The sequence below is a fragment of the Paramisgurnus dabryanus genome, chromosome 21 (assembly GCF_030506205.2).
Source record: "Paramisgurnus dabryanus chromosome 21, PD_genome_1.1, whole genome shotgun sequence".
In the NCBI taxonomy this organism is placed as follows: domain Eukaryota; kingdom Metazoa; phylum Chordata; class Actinopteri; order Cypriniformes; family Cobitidae; genus Paramisgurnus; species Paramisgurnus dabryanus.
The window spans coordinates 18,491,130-18,506,267 of record NC_133357.1 but is presented as its reverse complement, the minus strand read 5'-3'; the positions used below and the strand labels follow the sequence as shown (position 1 = coordinate 18,506,267).

At 36.2% G+C, this 15,138-nt stretch overlaps 2 protein-coding genes and 1 long non-coding RNA gene across 3 annotated transcripts; 2 read left to right on the top strand and 1 right to left on the bottom strand.

The window, feature by feature from the left end:
* The first annotated feature begins 578 nt into the window (after positions 1–578).
* On the top strand, positions 579–1,768 carry LOC135775684 (uncharacterized). The gene is made up of 3 exons (XM_065286087.2): positions 579–915; positions 996–1,175; positions 1,456–1,768. Exons 1-3 carry the CDS (start codon positions 796–798, stop codon positions 1,639–1,641), a joined length of 486 nt encoding a protein of 161 aa, XP_065142159.1. The 5' UTR covers positions 579–795; the 3' UTR covers positions 1,642–1,768.
* Positions 1,769–1,922: 154 nt separating this feature from the next.
* On the bottom strand, positions 1,923–4,220 carry LOC135775685 (uncharacterized). Its single transcript, XR_010543917.2, has 3 exons — positions 4,022–4,220; positions 3,757–3,916; positions 1,923–3,503 (listed from the first exon to the last, which is right to left on the bottom strand). It is a non-coding gene; the product is annotated as an uncharacterized lncRNA (long non-coding RNA).
* A 774-nt stretch (positions 4,221–4,994) lies between these two features.
* Positions 4,995–14,955, top strand: LOC135775683 (calcium-independent phospholipase A2-gamma-like). Its single transcript, XM_065286086.1, has 10 exons — positions 4,995–5,110; positions 6,090–7,516; positions 8,016–8,165; positions 8,255–8,412; positions 9,785–9,879; positions 10,104–10,275; positions 10,360–10,417; positions 10,811–11,005; positions 11,257–11,452; positions 12,331–14,955. The coding sequence occupies exons 2-10, from the start codon at positions 6,239–6,241 to the stop codon at positions 12,591–12,593; spliced, it is 2,565 nt and encodes an 854-aa protein (XP_065142158.1). The 5' UTR covers positions 4,995–5,110; positions 6,090–6,238; the 3' UTR covers positions 12,594–14,955.
* Positions 14,956–15,138: the final 183 nt, after the last annotated feature.

Here is a 15,138-nt window from a genome sequence, read left to right as displayed (position 1 = left end):
ATTGAGTTAAGCATGGTACGGTTAAAATATCTTTGTCTGTGTCTGTTGGTTTACTAACCTAACATTTAGTGTAATTCCATGGGTAAATTTATTTCAACTGTGTATTTCACTCATAAAACAGCAGACCTATCAGAAGATAGGCTCATGAATATTATTTATTACAGGCCAAAATGACACTTTTTAGCAGAGCTCCTGAAAAAGGAGCTGTAAAAAAATATATAAAGATGATTTTTAATCACTTAAACTGCAAATATATATTCTTAAGGACATCATAACCTAAAATAAACTCTAGAAAGCTTAATAATATGTGACCTTTAAAATGAAGGTTATGTCATAACACTTGAACTTAGTAATTTAGAGGTACATTCATTTTACAATATTTATAAGTGCGGAAAGGGGTTACAGGTTCCTTAAGGATGTTGTTGAATCACATCAGCTTTGAGAACGTATTTTTTACTATTAAAGAGTTAATAAACAGGTGATAGAAATGTAACGTTCATGGGCTTTTATTTTGAAAAATCAAATGTGAACTGTAAAACATAATCGCACGTGTGAACACTGATTATAACAATGATAATTAAATCACTACAATAATTAACCTAACTTAAATCAACAATGAAAGCTAGGTGGACTCTTGTACAAATGCTTAAACTCGTTAATAAAAGGCATAATAGTTCGCGTGTTACCTAAACGTGTTGTGCAAGCCTGACATAAGTGAGCAGTCGTCAGGTCCACCCAGATCAAAGCGGGAGATTTTTTTATCTGCTTTAACTCGCTCAGTTCAGTTTATAAGAGATGGTCGTCCGGGCAGCTTTTGTTGGATCTTTGCGTAATTTCGGTTTTAGGTCGAATCAGTTTACTTCACATAGGTTGTTGTGCACTCCGAGAGATCGAGGCTCCTCTAAAGCAATACGGGTGAGAGATCAATGATCTGATGATAATGGTGTTCACCTATAACGAAATGAGTATGTTATAATGTTTCATTTGTGTGATAGGTACTGTATGATGGAGAATGCCCCATATGCGTTAAGGAAATCCGTTTTCTTCAGAGATACGGGGCAGATAAAGTAAACTTTGTGGATATCTCACTGCCTGAATACAATGCAAGCAAATTTGAGGGAGTCAGTTATGAGACTGCAATGGCGGAAATGACGGTGATTGATGAGAATAACAAGGCGAGTGAAGTTTCACTATGTGTAACTTTAAAAGTATTGTGCACTGGATTACTGATGATAACTAGATATACGGTAGCTGCAGAGCGTAGATCCAAAAAACGGGTGCGTGTCGTGAACTCTAAAATGGGCGGCACCTTCACGAGGAGTTGGGAGGAAGCCACGCCCAGCGTTGACGTTTATTAAGAAATGGCACAATATTTAATATATAATAATATTTAGTTATACAGTAATATTGATATATAATAATTGAATATGCTGTTTAATAATCGTCTAATGACAGGTCCACCGTGGTGTGCCAGCTTTTGCAGTGATGTACAGTGCAGTGGGTCTGGGTTGGCTCGGTATGCTGATCTCTTTTCCACTGATCAGACCTCTGATGGACCGAGCCTATGGACTGTTTGCAAGAAACAGACTAAAGTGGACTGGCAGAGAAGACTGCACCACAGGACGATGTATTAAAAAATGAGAGCCATAATCTCTTTAAAATATAGCACTAAAATATATATGATGAACCATTTTTTAAATTATTGTTATTGTCCTTGGGATATTGATGTTTAAGGATCAGAATAACTTAAATAAACATGGAATCTTAACTGTAATCAATGTTATTGTGTTTAAAAAAAAATTAAGAAGCTGCAAGATGGAAGCAAACATTAATAACATAATATTTCACATGGGCGATGGTTTACATTTGTTTCAGATTTTCTATACTTTATACTTGTGTTAGTGAAAACGCCCCAGACTCTCAGATTAACTGTATTACAAACAATGTGACAGTATTTAAATTGGGACAATAGTAAAGGAACTGACCAATAGGATTAAACGTACTGTAAGGGAAATGTGGGGTATTATTACTAACCACATTATTAACAAAATCTAAACATCACAAGAAAGTAGTCTGTAAGACAAGCAATAGGAAAGTGAACATTTATTTATTACCTCAAAGTCAAGTTCATGTAGAGAAAAAATCCAGGTAAGACAAAATGACCTTTTCTTTTTTTCTAAGAACTTCTAGTCACTTAAGGTTTATTGTTCATTGACCACATGTTTATGTTAAAGGATATAATAACAAATTACAGACAAGGCACGTGGGTCTATTAGTATTTCACTATGCTTGTCATTTTAAGAGAGGATGTGTTGCCATGTGACTGGGAACATGGATATGGACATGCCTTGGGACAAATTGATCCGACGTCAGGATCCAACATTGATCCAAAAGCACAGCCCTGTAGTATTATGTAGAGTAACCATGTTACAATTAAACCCGCATTAGTTTGTGTCCTGCTCATCCCTACCAGTTATAACTGTATCTATGGTGAGGTTATTTAATCATGTGTACTATAATCATACACTAAAAAGGTTGTTGTTTATGTATTATCAACTGCACCTTACAGCTATATATTGAATTAAGTAATAGAAAATGTAATGCAAAATCACAGGACAAATACCATTTATTTGTGAACGTCAAACATTAGGGCATGCAGATAAACTGTAAATAAAAATGCACACAACCTGTAAATATAACTTTCTAAAACTTAAGATTATAACATTTAAGAAAACACATGACAAGTCCACATCACACAACTTAAATATTTGAAAACACAATTGCTTTCACATACATACAATACAAAACTATGTACACAATTAACTGTACATCTATACAGTGAATGCCATTAGCTGGCAGAACAATCATACACTGTAAAAAGTAAAACTTGGATCAACTTCCAATTGGTAATGCCGAAAAATGTGAAGGTAAAAAATGAAGTTAACATTTTTTAAATATTTGTAATTATTGTAATTTTTTCACCTTAAATTGTTCACTTCCAAGTGAGAACATGTAAGTTTATAAAACTTATTTTTTAGGTGTAATCAATTGAAGTAAATTGTTTTTAAATAGAGCAGTCTTCATTTTTTACAGTATACTGTGGTGGTGTCTGTGGAGGGGAACTGTGGTAGGACATTGATAATTGCTGAGAAGAAGCCCGCATGTCCCGTTCTCTACACTCAGCTTCATGTACAAGTGTGTGAATTTGAAATTTAAGTGTAGAACGAGTATCATGGGACAGTCTTCGAATGACTGGAACCAAGCTTTGCATAAAGAGACCTACGTCGTCCTCCATACGAAGGTCTCTTTGTTCCTGTCTTTCTCTGTCTCTTTGTTGCTTATTTTCAAGGTATCTCTCCAATAAGTCCAAAGTCTCTGGTTGCTTTCTCTTTTTTTGTGCTGACACGTGAGTCAGGTTCTCCAAACTTCTCGTTGATGCCCCAGAACTGGAGGTGGCTTCTTCATTTCCACTATCATTATGTTCTTCAATGTTGTTGTGAACACTGTAAAATACAGACACAATTTAAAACTTTGACAATATGTTATTTACATGCACACTCATACGTAACATTTAATCACATACATCTTTATTATACCTCAGTACATGCAGTTTAAAGGTTTAATTGTTCTATTTACATCTACAGTTCATAAACATTAACATAATTTAATACATACTTACATTTACGCGCGCGTGTGTGTGTGTTCGTGCGGCTATTACAATTTACGTATATAGTCCAAATATAGCACAGTTTGTACCTTTTTGTTTCTATGAAATCTGCAAGAAACTCCAATGTTTTCATATATTTCCATGGCTTCCTCTTTTTTGCAGCCTGCTCATTACGACACTCTGAATCTTCTCTTTTTCTCCTCGTGTAGGTATCTCGTAGGTTTTTCCACTTAGCTTTAACATCGTCAGCTTATTTTTTTTATATATAAAATATACTGTTAATGCACCAGAAAACTGAGAGTAAACTCAATAAATATAATATAACTTTATCTGAAAATATGACACAAAACTCACCAGTGATTCCCATTTGCTCTGCCAGTCCTTTCCACAAAGCTTCTCTTTTGTCATTATTTTTGTACTCTCTGTGATTTTTGTCATAAAGTTCTGGGTGGTTATAGACCCATGACAAAAACATTTCGGTATTCATCCTCTTCCTGCGTTTCTAGGTGAGTTAACGCGCGATGTATTGACCCGTACCGGAAACACGATTAGTACTGCGCATGTGCGAAATGGTGCCACTTCCTCTCTGTAGTACCGGTGTCATAGAGCTTTACCAGTGAGTCTCATTATTTGCAACTCTGTCTGCCTTTCAACAAATGTAAATTGATAATATTGCATGTTTAATGTTTTTTATGTAAGTTTGTTTACCCTTAAATAAAAATAACATTTTTAGTTGCTTTTTGTGGTATTGTTATATGACAATGATGTGTTGTTGTCCTAAGCAATGACAAAAATAATTCATTAATAATGTGTAATTAATAATATGCTTTTTAGGTTAATATGTGGCACAAATAAAATGAACTAAATAGTTTACATTTGTTAAACCTCCTAAACTAAACTCCTCCCAGAACACACAAAATAAAAATGTGCACATAGCAGTAGTTTGATGGCACGCTTGTGTTAAAATCCACTTTACCTCTGTAAATGTTAATGCACATGATGTGCAGATGCTGAGTCCAGTAATAACATGTGCCAGTAATTCAAGCTTTCTTTAATAACAAAATGAATATTTCACATGGGTGATAATTTACTTTTGTAATTGTGTTTTAAAGCAGTGTCAGTGCATTACAAACAATGTTGCAGTATTAAATTTGTGACAAAACTAAAATCAAAGTGCTGGCACGTTATATATCTCTGAAGGTACATTTTGTAAATTTAGAACCCCCACCTGACTAGTCATCATCAACTAGACAGATTTTGCTTTAATGAGGAATGACCAACTAAACCGACCAATAGGATTAAACCTTAGGGGAAAGGTGGGGTTACATTACTAACCACAACAGCAACAAAGGTAAACATCATAGGAAGTAATCTGCAAGACAAGCAATAGGAAAGCATTTATTTGCCCCCTCAAAGTCAAGTTCATGAAGATAAGAGATCCAGGTAAGGCAAAATGTCATTTTCTTTTTCTAAGACTTGAAGAACTTCAAGTCACCCTCAAGGTTAAATGTTCATTGCCACAATGGTGACCACAGGTTTATGTGGAAATAATATGCTTTTTCATAATACAAGTTTTAAACATTGCTTTAAAAGTTTTTTCACGCATTATATACACAATGAACAAATTACAGAAAAGGCACTTGGGTCTATTAGTATTCACTATGCCTATCATTAGGGGCTAAAGAGAGGACTTGTTACCATGTGACTGGGCACATGGATATAGGGACATGTTTTGGAACTGTCTGTTCACAATGTGCCAGTCCTGATAGATCACAACAAAGACAAGCAAAGAAAAGACTGACATTTCTATGACACATGACCCACAGGGAACTATAAATATGCACTGGGAATTCAAGAAGTTGCTGAACATGCTGTTTTCCAGCCTACTGTTGACCCATTGGGGTCCAATTTCAAAAGTTGCCAGCATGCAGTCCTATTTAGTTACTTAATAAAGTTTTACAAAAATTATTCAGTTTGCAAATAAAAATCACTAAGTTGTATGAATTAAATGCATTAAAAGTAAAATATGTCTTATGTCAGACATCGGAACAAATTTTATTGTGAAAAAAAATTGTGATTTTATATAATTGACCAGAAGGGGGCATCAAAACACAAATCTTTAGTATGTGTGTCAAAAAGTCATGTGAATGTGATCCTATTAGATTAGATTGTAGGTGTGTAAGAACTGACAGGCAGTTTACATCACAGTACCGCGAGAGCAATTCGAAATCACTACTGCGTATCCCTCTCGCGGTCCTTTGAAGTCATCCGCTTGGCGGTTCTTGCGATGTTGAAAAGCCTAATAACAAAAAAGATAGATATATTTGTAAACATTTGCATTGCATGAGCATTTAAATGCCTTAAGAGTAATTTATTTATACATGTGTATTAATAACTATTCTCTTACACCGTTTTTATTTAGACATGTTCATGATTCTGATTCTGCTACCAAAGATCATCCAGATCATCTTGTTTGGTCTTTTTTATTTCTGCTTAAATTGTGCATGAGGAGTGGGATGGTAGCCTACATTGTCGACTCTGTGGTCAAGACGATTTAAGTGGTTGTGAAAGATGAGGTATCTACTTACAAACATTAGACATTTATCTCACCTTGAAAGAAGTTTGTTTTCCATGAGGCTTCATAGATCTTACCTGAGCATCTATTCATCAGCTCAATACTCAAGGAGAAACCTTTTAAAACCTCATAGATCAAAAAAGAGGAATTTTAGCATTAGCCCCATCAGAATCTTTGGACCAATTGCCAAAAATATGAAATATGAGAATGAACAAAACCTTCAGATGTTTCGATTATACTCAACCTCCAGTAGAGAGGAATACAAAGCGGAGGCTCCGATTGGAGTTTTACAGAATAGCAGGACTTCCCTTCGGATGAACTTATGGAAGATGAGATTCGGAGAATCCTTTAGTCGTCTCTCCAGTCATATTAACCTATACTTTAAGCCGAAACAGGACGTGTTAATTCATGAACCCCTTACAAGAATACGAAGGCAAGTGCTCAGAGACACCAGATTTATAGGGTCACCCGTCCATAAGCAAGCCTCCTCAAACCAGTCTGGAGGATCTACTTTGAATTCAAGCTATCCTGGGCCACAGCTGTTTCATATCAGCTCCCTAGCGACCAGATTTGGTGAGAGTTACACCTATGTGGCCAACCATATTAACTCTATGTTCTCGAGAAGTCCAGCAAAACAAATCCATGTGATGGCATCATCAGAGGATGTGTTCAAAAGGTCCAGAAATCGAAAGAGAAGAATTAAGGGTAATAAAAATGCTCTTTGTCAGGATAATAAGCAACCCTTGCAAAACCAAAGCATACCAACAAGAACATCAGCAGCAGAGGTTCATAATAACAATATATCTAGTTCATGGGAGGAAGGATATCTTCACTTTGCCCGACACATCAACAGATATTTTGGGGCGAAAGTGGCAGATACTGCTGAGGAGTCACAGACACAGGTGCACAAATCTTCAGTATTTTCTCTAGAGAGAACACAGGACTTGAAATCACCACCTCAGCCCAAATCCCCAGGCTTGTTTCACATGAGTAGCCTCACAACACGCTTCGGAGAAAATTACACATATATGGCCAAACACATAAACCGGTACTTCAAAGGATCTACAGCCACTGAGGACGAGGAAATCCACACAGAGTACTTTGGAAGTTCACTTGAATGCTCAGTGACTCTGGAGAAACAAGTGTCCTTTTTCGAGTGCCTTTTGAAACCATCAGCTATACCAAGTCTTATGGGCAATTACCTGGGAATGAGCAGCCGTAGTGACCAGACCACAGCTGAAGCCAGGATCCCAGAGACCATGATGTATAAAACAGTAAGCCTTCCTTTATCAATCTTGTCTGTTCTGTCCTATATAGTGACTTATACGCTGTAATGAGTTTTAAGAGATGCTCCTATGGCTCAACTGGTAGAGCATTGCGTTAGCAATGGGAAAGGTGATGGGCTTGATCTCAGTAACACACATATTGATAAAATATACAGCATGTGTAATCACTTTGGAAATAAGTGTCTGCAAAAAACATACATCAAATCCAATAAAGTGTAATTTGTCTCAATTGGTAGAGCAAGGTCATAGGTTTAATCTCCGGAAAACACAAAAAGTATACTTTGAATGCACTGTAATTGGCTTTTGGATAATACATTTTTTTTCGTGCATATGCGAACATTAACATAGGGTGGAATGTCTGAATTTACCTCTGGTTCTTTAGTCTATGTGCATTTGTTGTTTGGTTAAATGACAGACTGCTTTTTTGCTGAATCTACACTTCGAAGTGACGAAATGAATTCATTGTAACAGTAAAACTTCTTTCTAGACTTTGGGAAGGAGAAAAGCAGAGGAGATTACTAAAGATCTTCTGAACAGCCTGCAGGAAGCCATGGTGCCCTCATCCATCACTTCCTGTGTGGAGGAACTGAACTCTCACCTCATTAAACACCCAGCATGCAAAGCTGTAGTGTGGCAGGTACAGACTCACGTCCCTTTATCAGATATAAAACTCTACAGTATATGCTGTAAATTCTGTCTTTTTTGTGTTTCTTTCATGAAATCCAGGATAAAGCAGTGCTGCAGCTTCTTAGGAGGAGGCGGATCTTTTGGATGAATGAAAAACTTCAAGAAGCCATTAGGGAAACTCTTGCTCTGATTGGATATGTAGATCCAGTCAAAGGTTGCGGGATCAGAGTTCTGTCCATTGACGGAGGAGGCACCAAGTAGGAATCTTCAAACAGTTACCATAGTTTAAATCAGGGTTTTTTTAATTCTGCTTTTTTATTTACACTTCAAAATTCATAAAATTTGTATTCATCTGTTTTTTGAGCTAAGTCAAAAGTCTATGGGAAAAATGAATGGGCTTTTTGGCGAGAATCCCGCTAACTTCCAGGTCGGCCTACAAAAATCCGTCATCCCTGCTGCTAGTGTTGTAGTTCTCGAGACCGGTCTCGGTCTCAAGACCGGTCTCAAGACCACTTTTTAAAGGTCTTGGTCTCGTCTTGGAATCAACCGCATTTTTACTCGGTCTTCCCTCTGTCTCAGACAAAGAGGACTCGAAATTTTATTTCAAGATCGGTCAAGACCACAACTGATGGCACAATGCAAAAAAAGATTTTTAAGAAAAAAAATCTTAGTATTTTTGTCTTGTTTTCAGTAAAAATGTAAAAAAAATCTTAAATTAAGATGCTTTTTCTTAATGAACAAAATGACCCAATAAAATAAGTCTAGTTTTTAGAGCAAAAATATCAAATTTAAGTGATTTTGTGAATAAAACAAGCAAAAAAAAAATCTGCCAATTGGAGCAATTGTTTTATTCACAAAATCACTTAAATTTGATATTTTTGGTCTAAAAACTAGACTTATTTTCTTGGGTAGTCTTGCTCATTTACGTTTACGTTTTCGTCTTTCAAATATGGCTGGGTGGTTAATAACAAATTTTCTGCGGTGTGACAAACTAGGACACATTTAATATCGAACTTTACACAGACTTTAATTACATATTTTAATCATTTATTAGCACATTCGCATGTTTAACTTAAACATTTTTTTATCTGTTTTTAAGTTTTTATCAGTACTATTTTATTCAAATAAAATATATTTTGTGTATTTAGTGTTTATTTAGTTATGTTTAAATTAAAAAATTTTATTGACACTTTCTTCCAAACAAGATCCTTTTAAATCCTGTAAAAGTACAAAGATGTCTCGTGTAGCGATGATGATTGTCCTCAACTGTTGTTTTGTTTTTCTGCCTCCGGTCTTCCTGTACTCACATCACTGCTAAATCAAGTTCCTGATTGGTTAATGCGGAGTGCAAATCCGCCAAATTTCAGATTTTTCAACATGTGATGTCATATGCGTCACCGCTCAATTCGCGCGGAACGGGCCATCCGCACCGCGCCATTCCCGGTTACCGCACCGCAGGATGCCTATTCGCGTCTTTGCATTGACTTAACATGTAAATCACTCGCGCTTGCCGCCTCTTCCGTGTCTGGTGTGAACGCACCATTACAGACCCCATTTTGGGAAACCTGGTTTAAACCAATAGAGATGGGATTATGTCTTTCATACTTACATCTGTTTTATGCATTACAGAGGCATTGTACCATTGCAAGTGTTAAAACAGCTGGAGTCTCAAACTGGAAAACGGGTTTATCAACTTTTTGACTATATTTGTGGAGTGAGCACAGGTAACATTATATAGAGCACACATACGGATAAAATATACAGCTTGAATGCACTTCAAATTGCTTTGGATAAAAATCTCTACCAAATGCATAAACGTAAATGAAATACTTATTGTAATGTTATGTATGACTGTGTTTATTTTATGATAATGACTGAGGAGCTATATATTATTGCTTACATCTTTCTGTATATTTTGCATCATCTTTCATGTTTGTTTGCTGTACAGGAGCTGTATTGGCATTCATGCTGGGTCTAGTTCGTATCCCTTTGGATGACTGTGAGGAGATGTATCATCGTTTCGGGTCAGATGTTTTTAGACAGAACCCTCTCATTGGTACTGTGAAGATGGGCTGGACACACTCCTACTATAACACAGAAACATGGGAAATGATCTTGAGGTTGGATTTACTCACTGTGGAAGAAGAAAAGTGAGATCATATCTACTGTACTGTATTGTAACTTTCTCTGTGTGTTCATCATAGGGAGGAAATTGGGGAGGAGATTTTGATTAAAACGGCAAGAGATGAATTAAGCCCTAAGGTAATTTACCATAATACATAAAATCATCCTACATACATGTAATGTAAAGACCATTCTGTAAAAATATAAAATTGATATCTTTAATATTGAGTGAGGTAAATGAGTGAAATCAAACTTTGATGCTTCAAATCACAATTAGATTATGAGACTTTAGCCTGGATTTCACAGGCAGGGTCACATATTATCATCAATGATGCAGGGTCACTTTCTGGAGCAGTCACAGATGAGTTGTTATAACTTATAAAATATAGTTGAAAAAGTCAACTTCATTTTATAAGTTAGCAACTCATCTCTTGTCAAGATAAATAAAAGTAAGTTGACATGACTTGTAAATCTGAGTTGAAAAGTGTATTTTCTCGAATGTCTGACTGACTGCAGTTTTATCTTAAACAGGTCTCTGCTGTAAGTGCAGTAGTGAATTGGGGAAGAAGTCCAAAAGCATTTATCTTTCGTAACTATAACCATGCTCCACATAGACTGAGTCGCTATCCTGGAGGATCAGGCTATCGATTGTGGCAGGCTGTCCGAGCCTCATCTGCTGCTCCAGGCTATTTCCAAGAGTTCCCTCTTTATGGGGACATACACCAGGTTAAAATAAGCTTCATGGCCATGGGTTTGAGTCTGAGGGAACAGAAATACTGATAGGAATGTATAGCTTGAATGCACTGTTTAGTCACTTTGGATAAAAGCGTCTGCCAAATGCATAAATGTGAATAACACAATATTGCTTCATGCCACTTAAAAGGCTTTATTTAAATCCCATCAACCATTTAAACATTTCATTTATTTTTTTAAGCTCAGATTAGTTGAATTCAGACCATTTTATCTTTCCTCTCCAGGATGGTGGTCTTATCCTCAATAACCCCTGTGCTTTGGCTGTCCATGAAAGCCGATTGCTTTGGCCCAATCAGCCCTTTCAGTGTGTGCTGTCATTGGGAACCGGTCGCTATGACGACGATAGAAGAGGACCTGCAACATCCACAAGTCTGAGAGACAAAATCAGCAACCTGATTTGGAGCGCCACTGATACTGAAGGTAAGGGAAGATGTCCTGAATATCTGTGTTGGATCTGACAGGTGCCAAACAAAGTTATCATTGTTTGCATACACAACTATGTAGTTTTTTCTGTACAATGATAGTATATTGTGGCCATGGGTTGTTTAAGGGGACATATCATGAAAATCTGCATTTTCCATGTTTAAGTAACTTAGTTTTGGTAAACCATTCTCTGCCTGAATGTAGAAAAAATAGGTCATTGAAATCTGGCTCCCCTTGTGATGTCAGAGAGGGATCTTATTATAATAATTCCGCCCATTAAACTTCACTATACAACCATGGCACTGCCATTTAGGGCCGAGAGAGAGAGAGAGAGAAATTGACAGCACAATTCTGTTTCAATTTAACAAACCACCATTATGGCGATCATTGTTTGCATTTCATCAGCTTTTTTTCATCAAACATTTTTGCTTACATCTACAAAGTGGCAATTTGAACATATTATAATAAATAAATAAATATCTATATGGTATTTTGAGCTAAAACTTCACATATGTACTCTGGGGACACAAACTATTTTTTTTACATCTTAAAAAGGTCTTGTGAACTTTTAGCTAAAAAATAACAAAAAGCTTGGTATTGACAACATGCTTGGGAAATAGAAATGATTATAAGTACACTATTACATTTTATAATAAGCACTTTTGAATGCTTGGAAAATAATAAAAAAAATTGGTATTTCCAAAGTGTTTACTGATGACCTTCACAGTATAAGAAAGAAATTCATATAGGTTTGAAACCTTTCAATGAGTACAGTAGACAAGAACAAAAGTTTTAATTTTAGGTTATTCTATCCCTTTAAATAATGAATTGTGCATAAATTAAAAGTGTTGACATTGCTCATATTGTATTTTCAGGTGTACACACTCTCCTAGATGACCTTTTATCACCAAACGTGTATTTCCGCTTCAACCCAATGCTGAGTTTAGACGTCACGTTGGATGAAAGGAGACCCGAAGTTCTTCAGCAGATGAGAAAAGACACACAGCTGTATTTGGACAGAAACCAACCCAAACTGGAGCGCCTATCCAAAGTGCTGATGACAGAGCGTACAGCCATCTGGAAAACACGGGACTGGATTGGTGAGAAAGCGTGGGAACTGCAGCAGCGCTGGGCCTGAATGGATTTTAAATGACCTGATGAAAAGAAATCTGCCTGTATGAAGCTTGCATGGTCCGTGAACGTATATGAAAATAAATAATCAGTAATTAAAATAATTTTGCATGCAAAACCATAATAAATGCATACAAACTATACTATATACCAGGGATAGGCAATGTTCGTCTTGGAGTGCCAATGTAATGCAGATTTTAAATGCTGATATATATGTAAGGAATAATTGATGGCAGACCGTTGAATTATAAGAAAATAATGCACACCCAAGGTGGTAATGCAGCACGACGCGAAGCGGAGTGTGGATTATTTTCAAATAATTCAACGGACCAGAGTCAATTATTACTCTTATAGACCGTTTCAGCAGTAACAACATAAACAAGCGGCTGTCGCGGTCCGCACGTAACTTCCGGTAAACTCCGCTAAGAATAAATAACAACGAAGTTCTTTAAACGTAGTTTATTTATATAACAAGCAAAAAAACAACACATAGATTACCTAGGAAACCAAAACATTTGTTATTTTCGTCGAGGCATTCGTTCAAGAGATCAGTTTAGTAACTAGTCAGACCATTAAAAAAAACGAAACCGGAATTAAGGTTCGGATCCAGACGTGTATCACGTGCGACCGATGAAACCGTCTATACCACGGTTACTAAAAACATTGCTCTGGTGTCTTTTTTAAAGACATTTTACAGGTTAGGTGTGCAGTTTACAGAAAAATATTGAATTCTCAGCCAATCAGAATAAAGAATTCAACAGCCCTGTGGTATAAGTTAATAATAATGGACTGGTGTATTTATTTAGTAATAATGTATTATTCATTTCTCTTGTGAAATAAAATAAACAGATGCTGATCATGAGTGATGTTTAGTCACAGCCAGCAGCACTCATATGACCATTGCATTGCAGTTTCTTTTTTTTACAATTGTGCAATATTCTTTATCAGACTGCAATTCTTTCTTTTTACATTAAATCTAGATTTTACTATTGGACTTTTCTGTTTTTTTTTACAGACTACAATGGCATGGGCATCCATAGTTGTGGCCATGCAATAACGATCCACATATAAACTGGAATTAACATCAAATCTGCACAGGGTATTTTATCTGCACTGACCACTAAGGTTTTTGAAATATCATTTTGGGTAAGAAATCACTATGGGTGTGTGTAAAGTGGTAATGAGGTCATTGTCAGTAAAACAATGTGTGTTACATTGTAATGTCATCTTACTTTCAGACTTTAGTTGAGTGAGTCAGCTGCTTTATGTGAACTACAATTGTGAGTGAAGACAATGTCACTACAGACAAATAAAAACCTTGTGCACCTTATTAAAGGGGAATGTTAGCTATGAACATAAACATCTACATGCAATGCGCATGCTGTAACCAAATAACTGTACAAATCATTTCAATTTACTTGATATATAGTCAAGAAATTACATTTTCATGAGGAACAACCACCTTAAACATAACATTGCATCTTAAAGCAAGCTACTGAGCTTCATATGATCCACTACCTTACAGTGCTCTTAATGTATACTAAGATGCTCTCTTAAGCATCTGCAAAACAAGCTGATCTGATAAAACGGTCCAAGATATTCTGTAAGAACAGAACGAGCTGACTGTGTCTATGTTGACAAAGGTTTATATTGTTTCTCTCCGGAGGAAGAGCTTTATTCAGACTCGTGCCCTGCGCTGTACAGTCTGGTGCATGGCACTGCAACGCTTGCTGGTGATGTCATACACTCTGCTCTACTAAAGCAATAGGGACATGAGCAGAATTAGATCATACTTATGTCTCTGTTGACTTGATGACTAAAGAAGATTTTTTGTTTTCTCATGACAGCCAATGTCTATTTAGCTAATCGGTGTACAGTGTACAGTACGCCGTGAAATGTACTTTATGTGTGCCTGGATGCCTAAGTGCCATTGTGGGTTGGGAATGTGTGTCAGTGGATGAGATCTTTTTTTCCACCCACATCTCTTTAGTCAAGCTCTGCCCCATTTAGAAGTGATGTGATATAGATCTTATTCATCACCTGTTATTGTTCTCATCTGGATCATAATAATACAACAATTACAGCATTTTCAAGCATTCTAGTATTCAAAGCAGAAATGCAAAGTTGGGTTTATTTAATTAAATGGCTATAATCTATAAACAATGTAAATCTTTTTTATGTGAAGTCACGGGTCGCATGACCACATTTAAATTTTGCAGGAGAAACAAACATTTCATTCATTCAGTTTGCTTAGTTTTTCACGGCTGAACAATGAGGCCCACACATTGATGTCATATTCAAAAAGAATGCAAAATATCTTTGAGATCGGTATGGGCTATTTCTGGCGTAAAGATTTGCGCTAATGCAAATATGGGGTATAAAAAAGAAAATAATAAAACAATGACTTTTGTATTTTTTCTTCATTATTTACTTAATTTACATTATTGCTATTATAATAAAGCGTTTGTCACTCTCAACAACTACTGTTGTACTTCGTAGCGTTCTTATAAAAAAATGAGCTGGTTAGATTTAAAGGATGTGATTATGAGAGA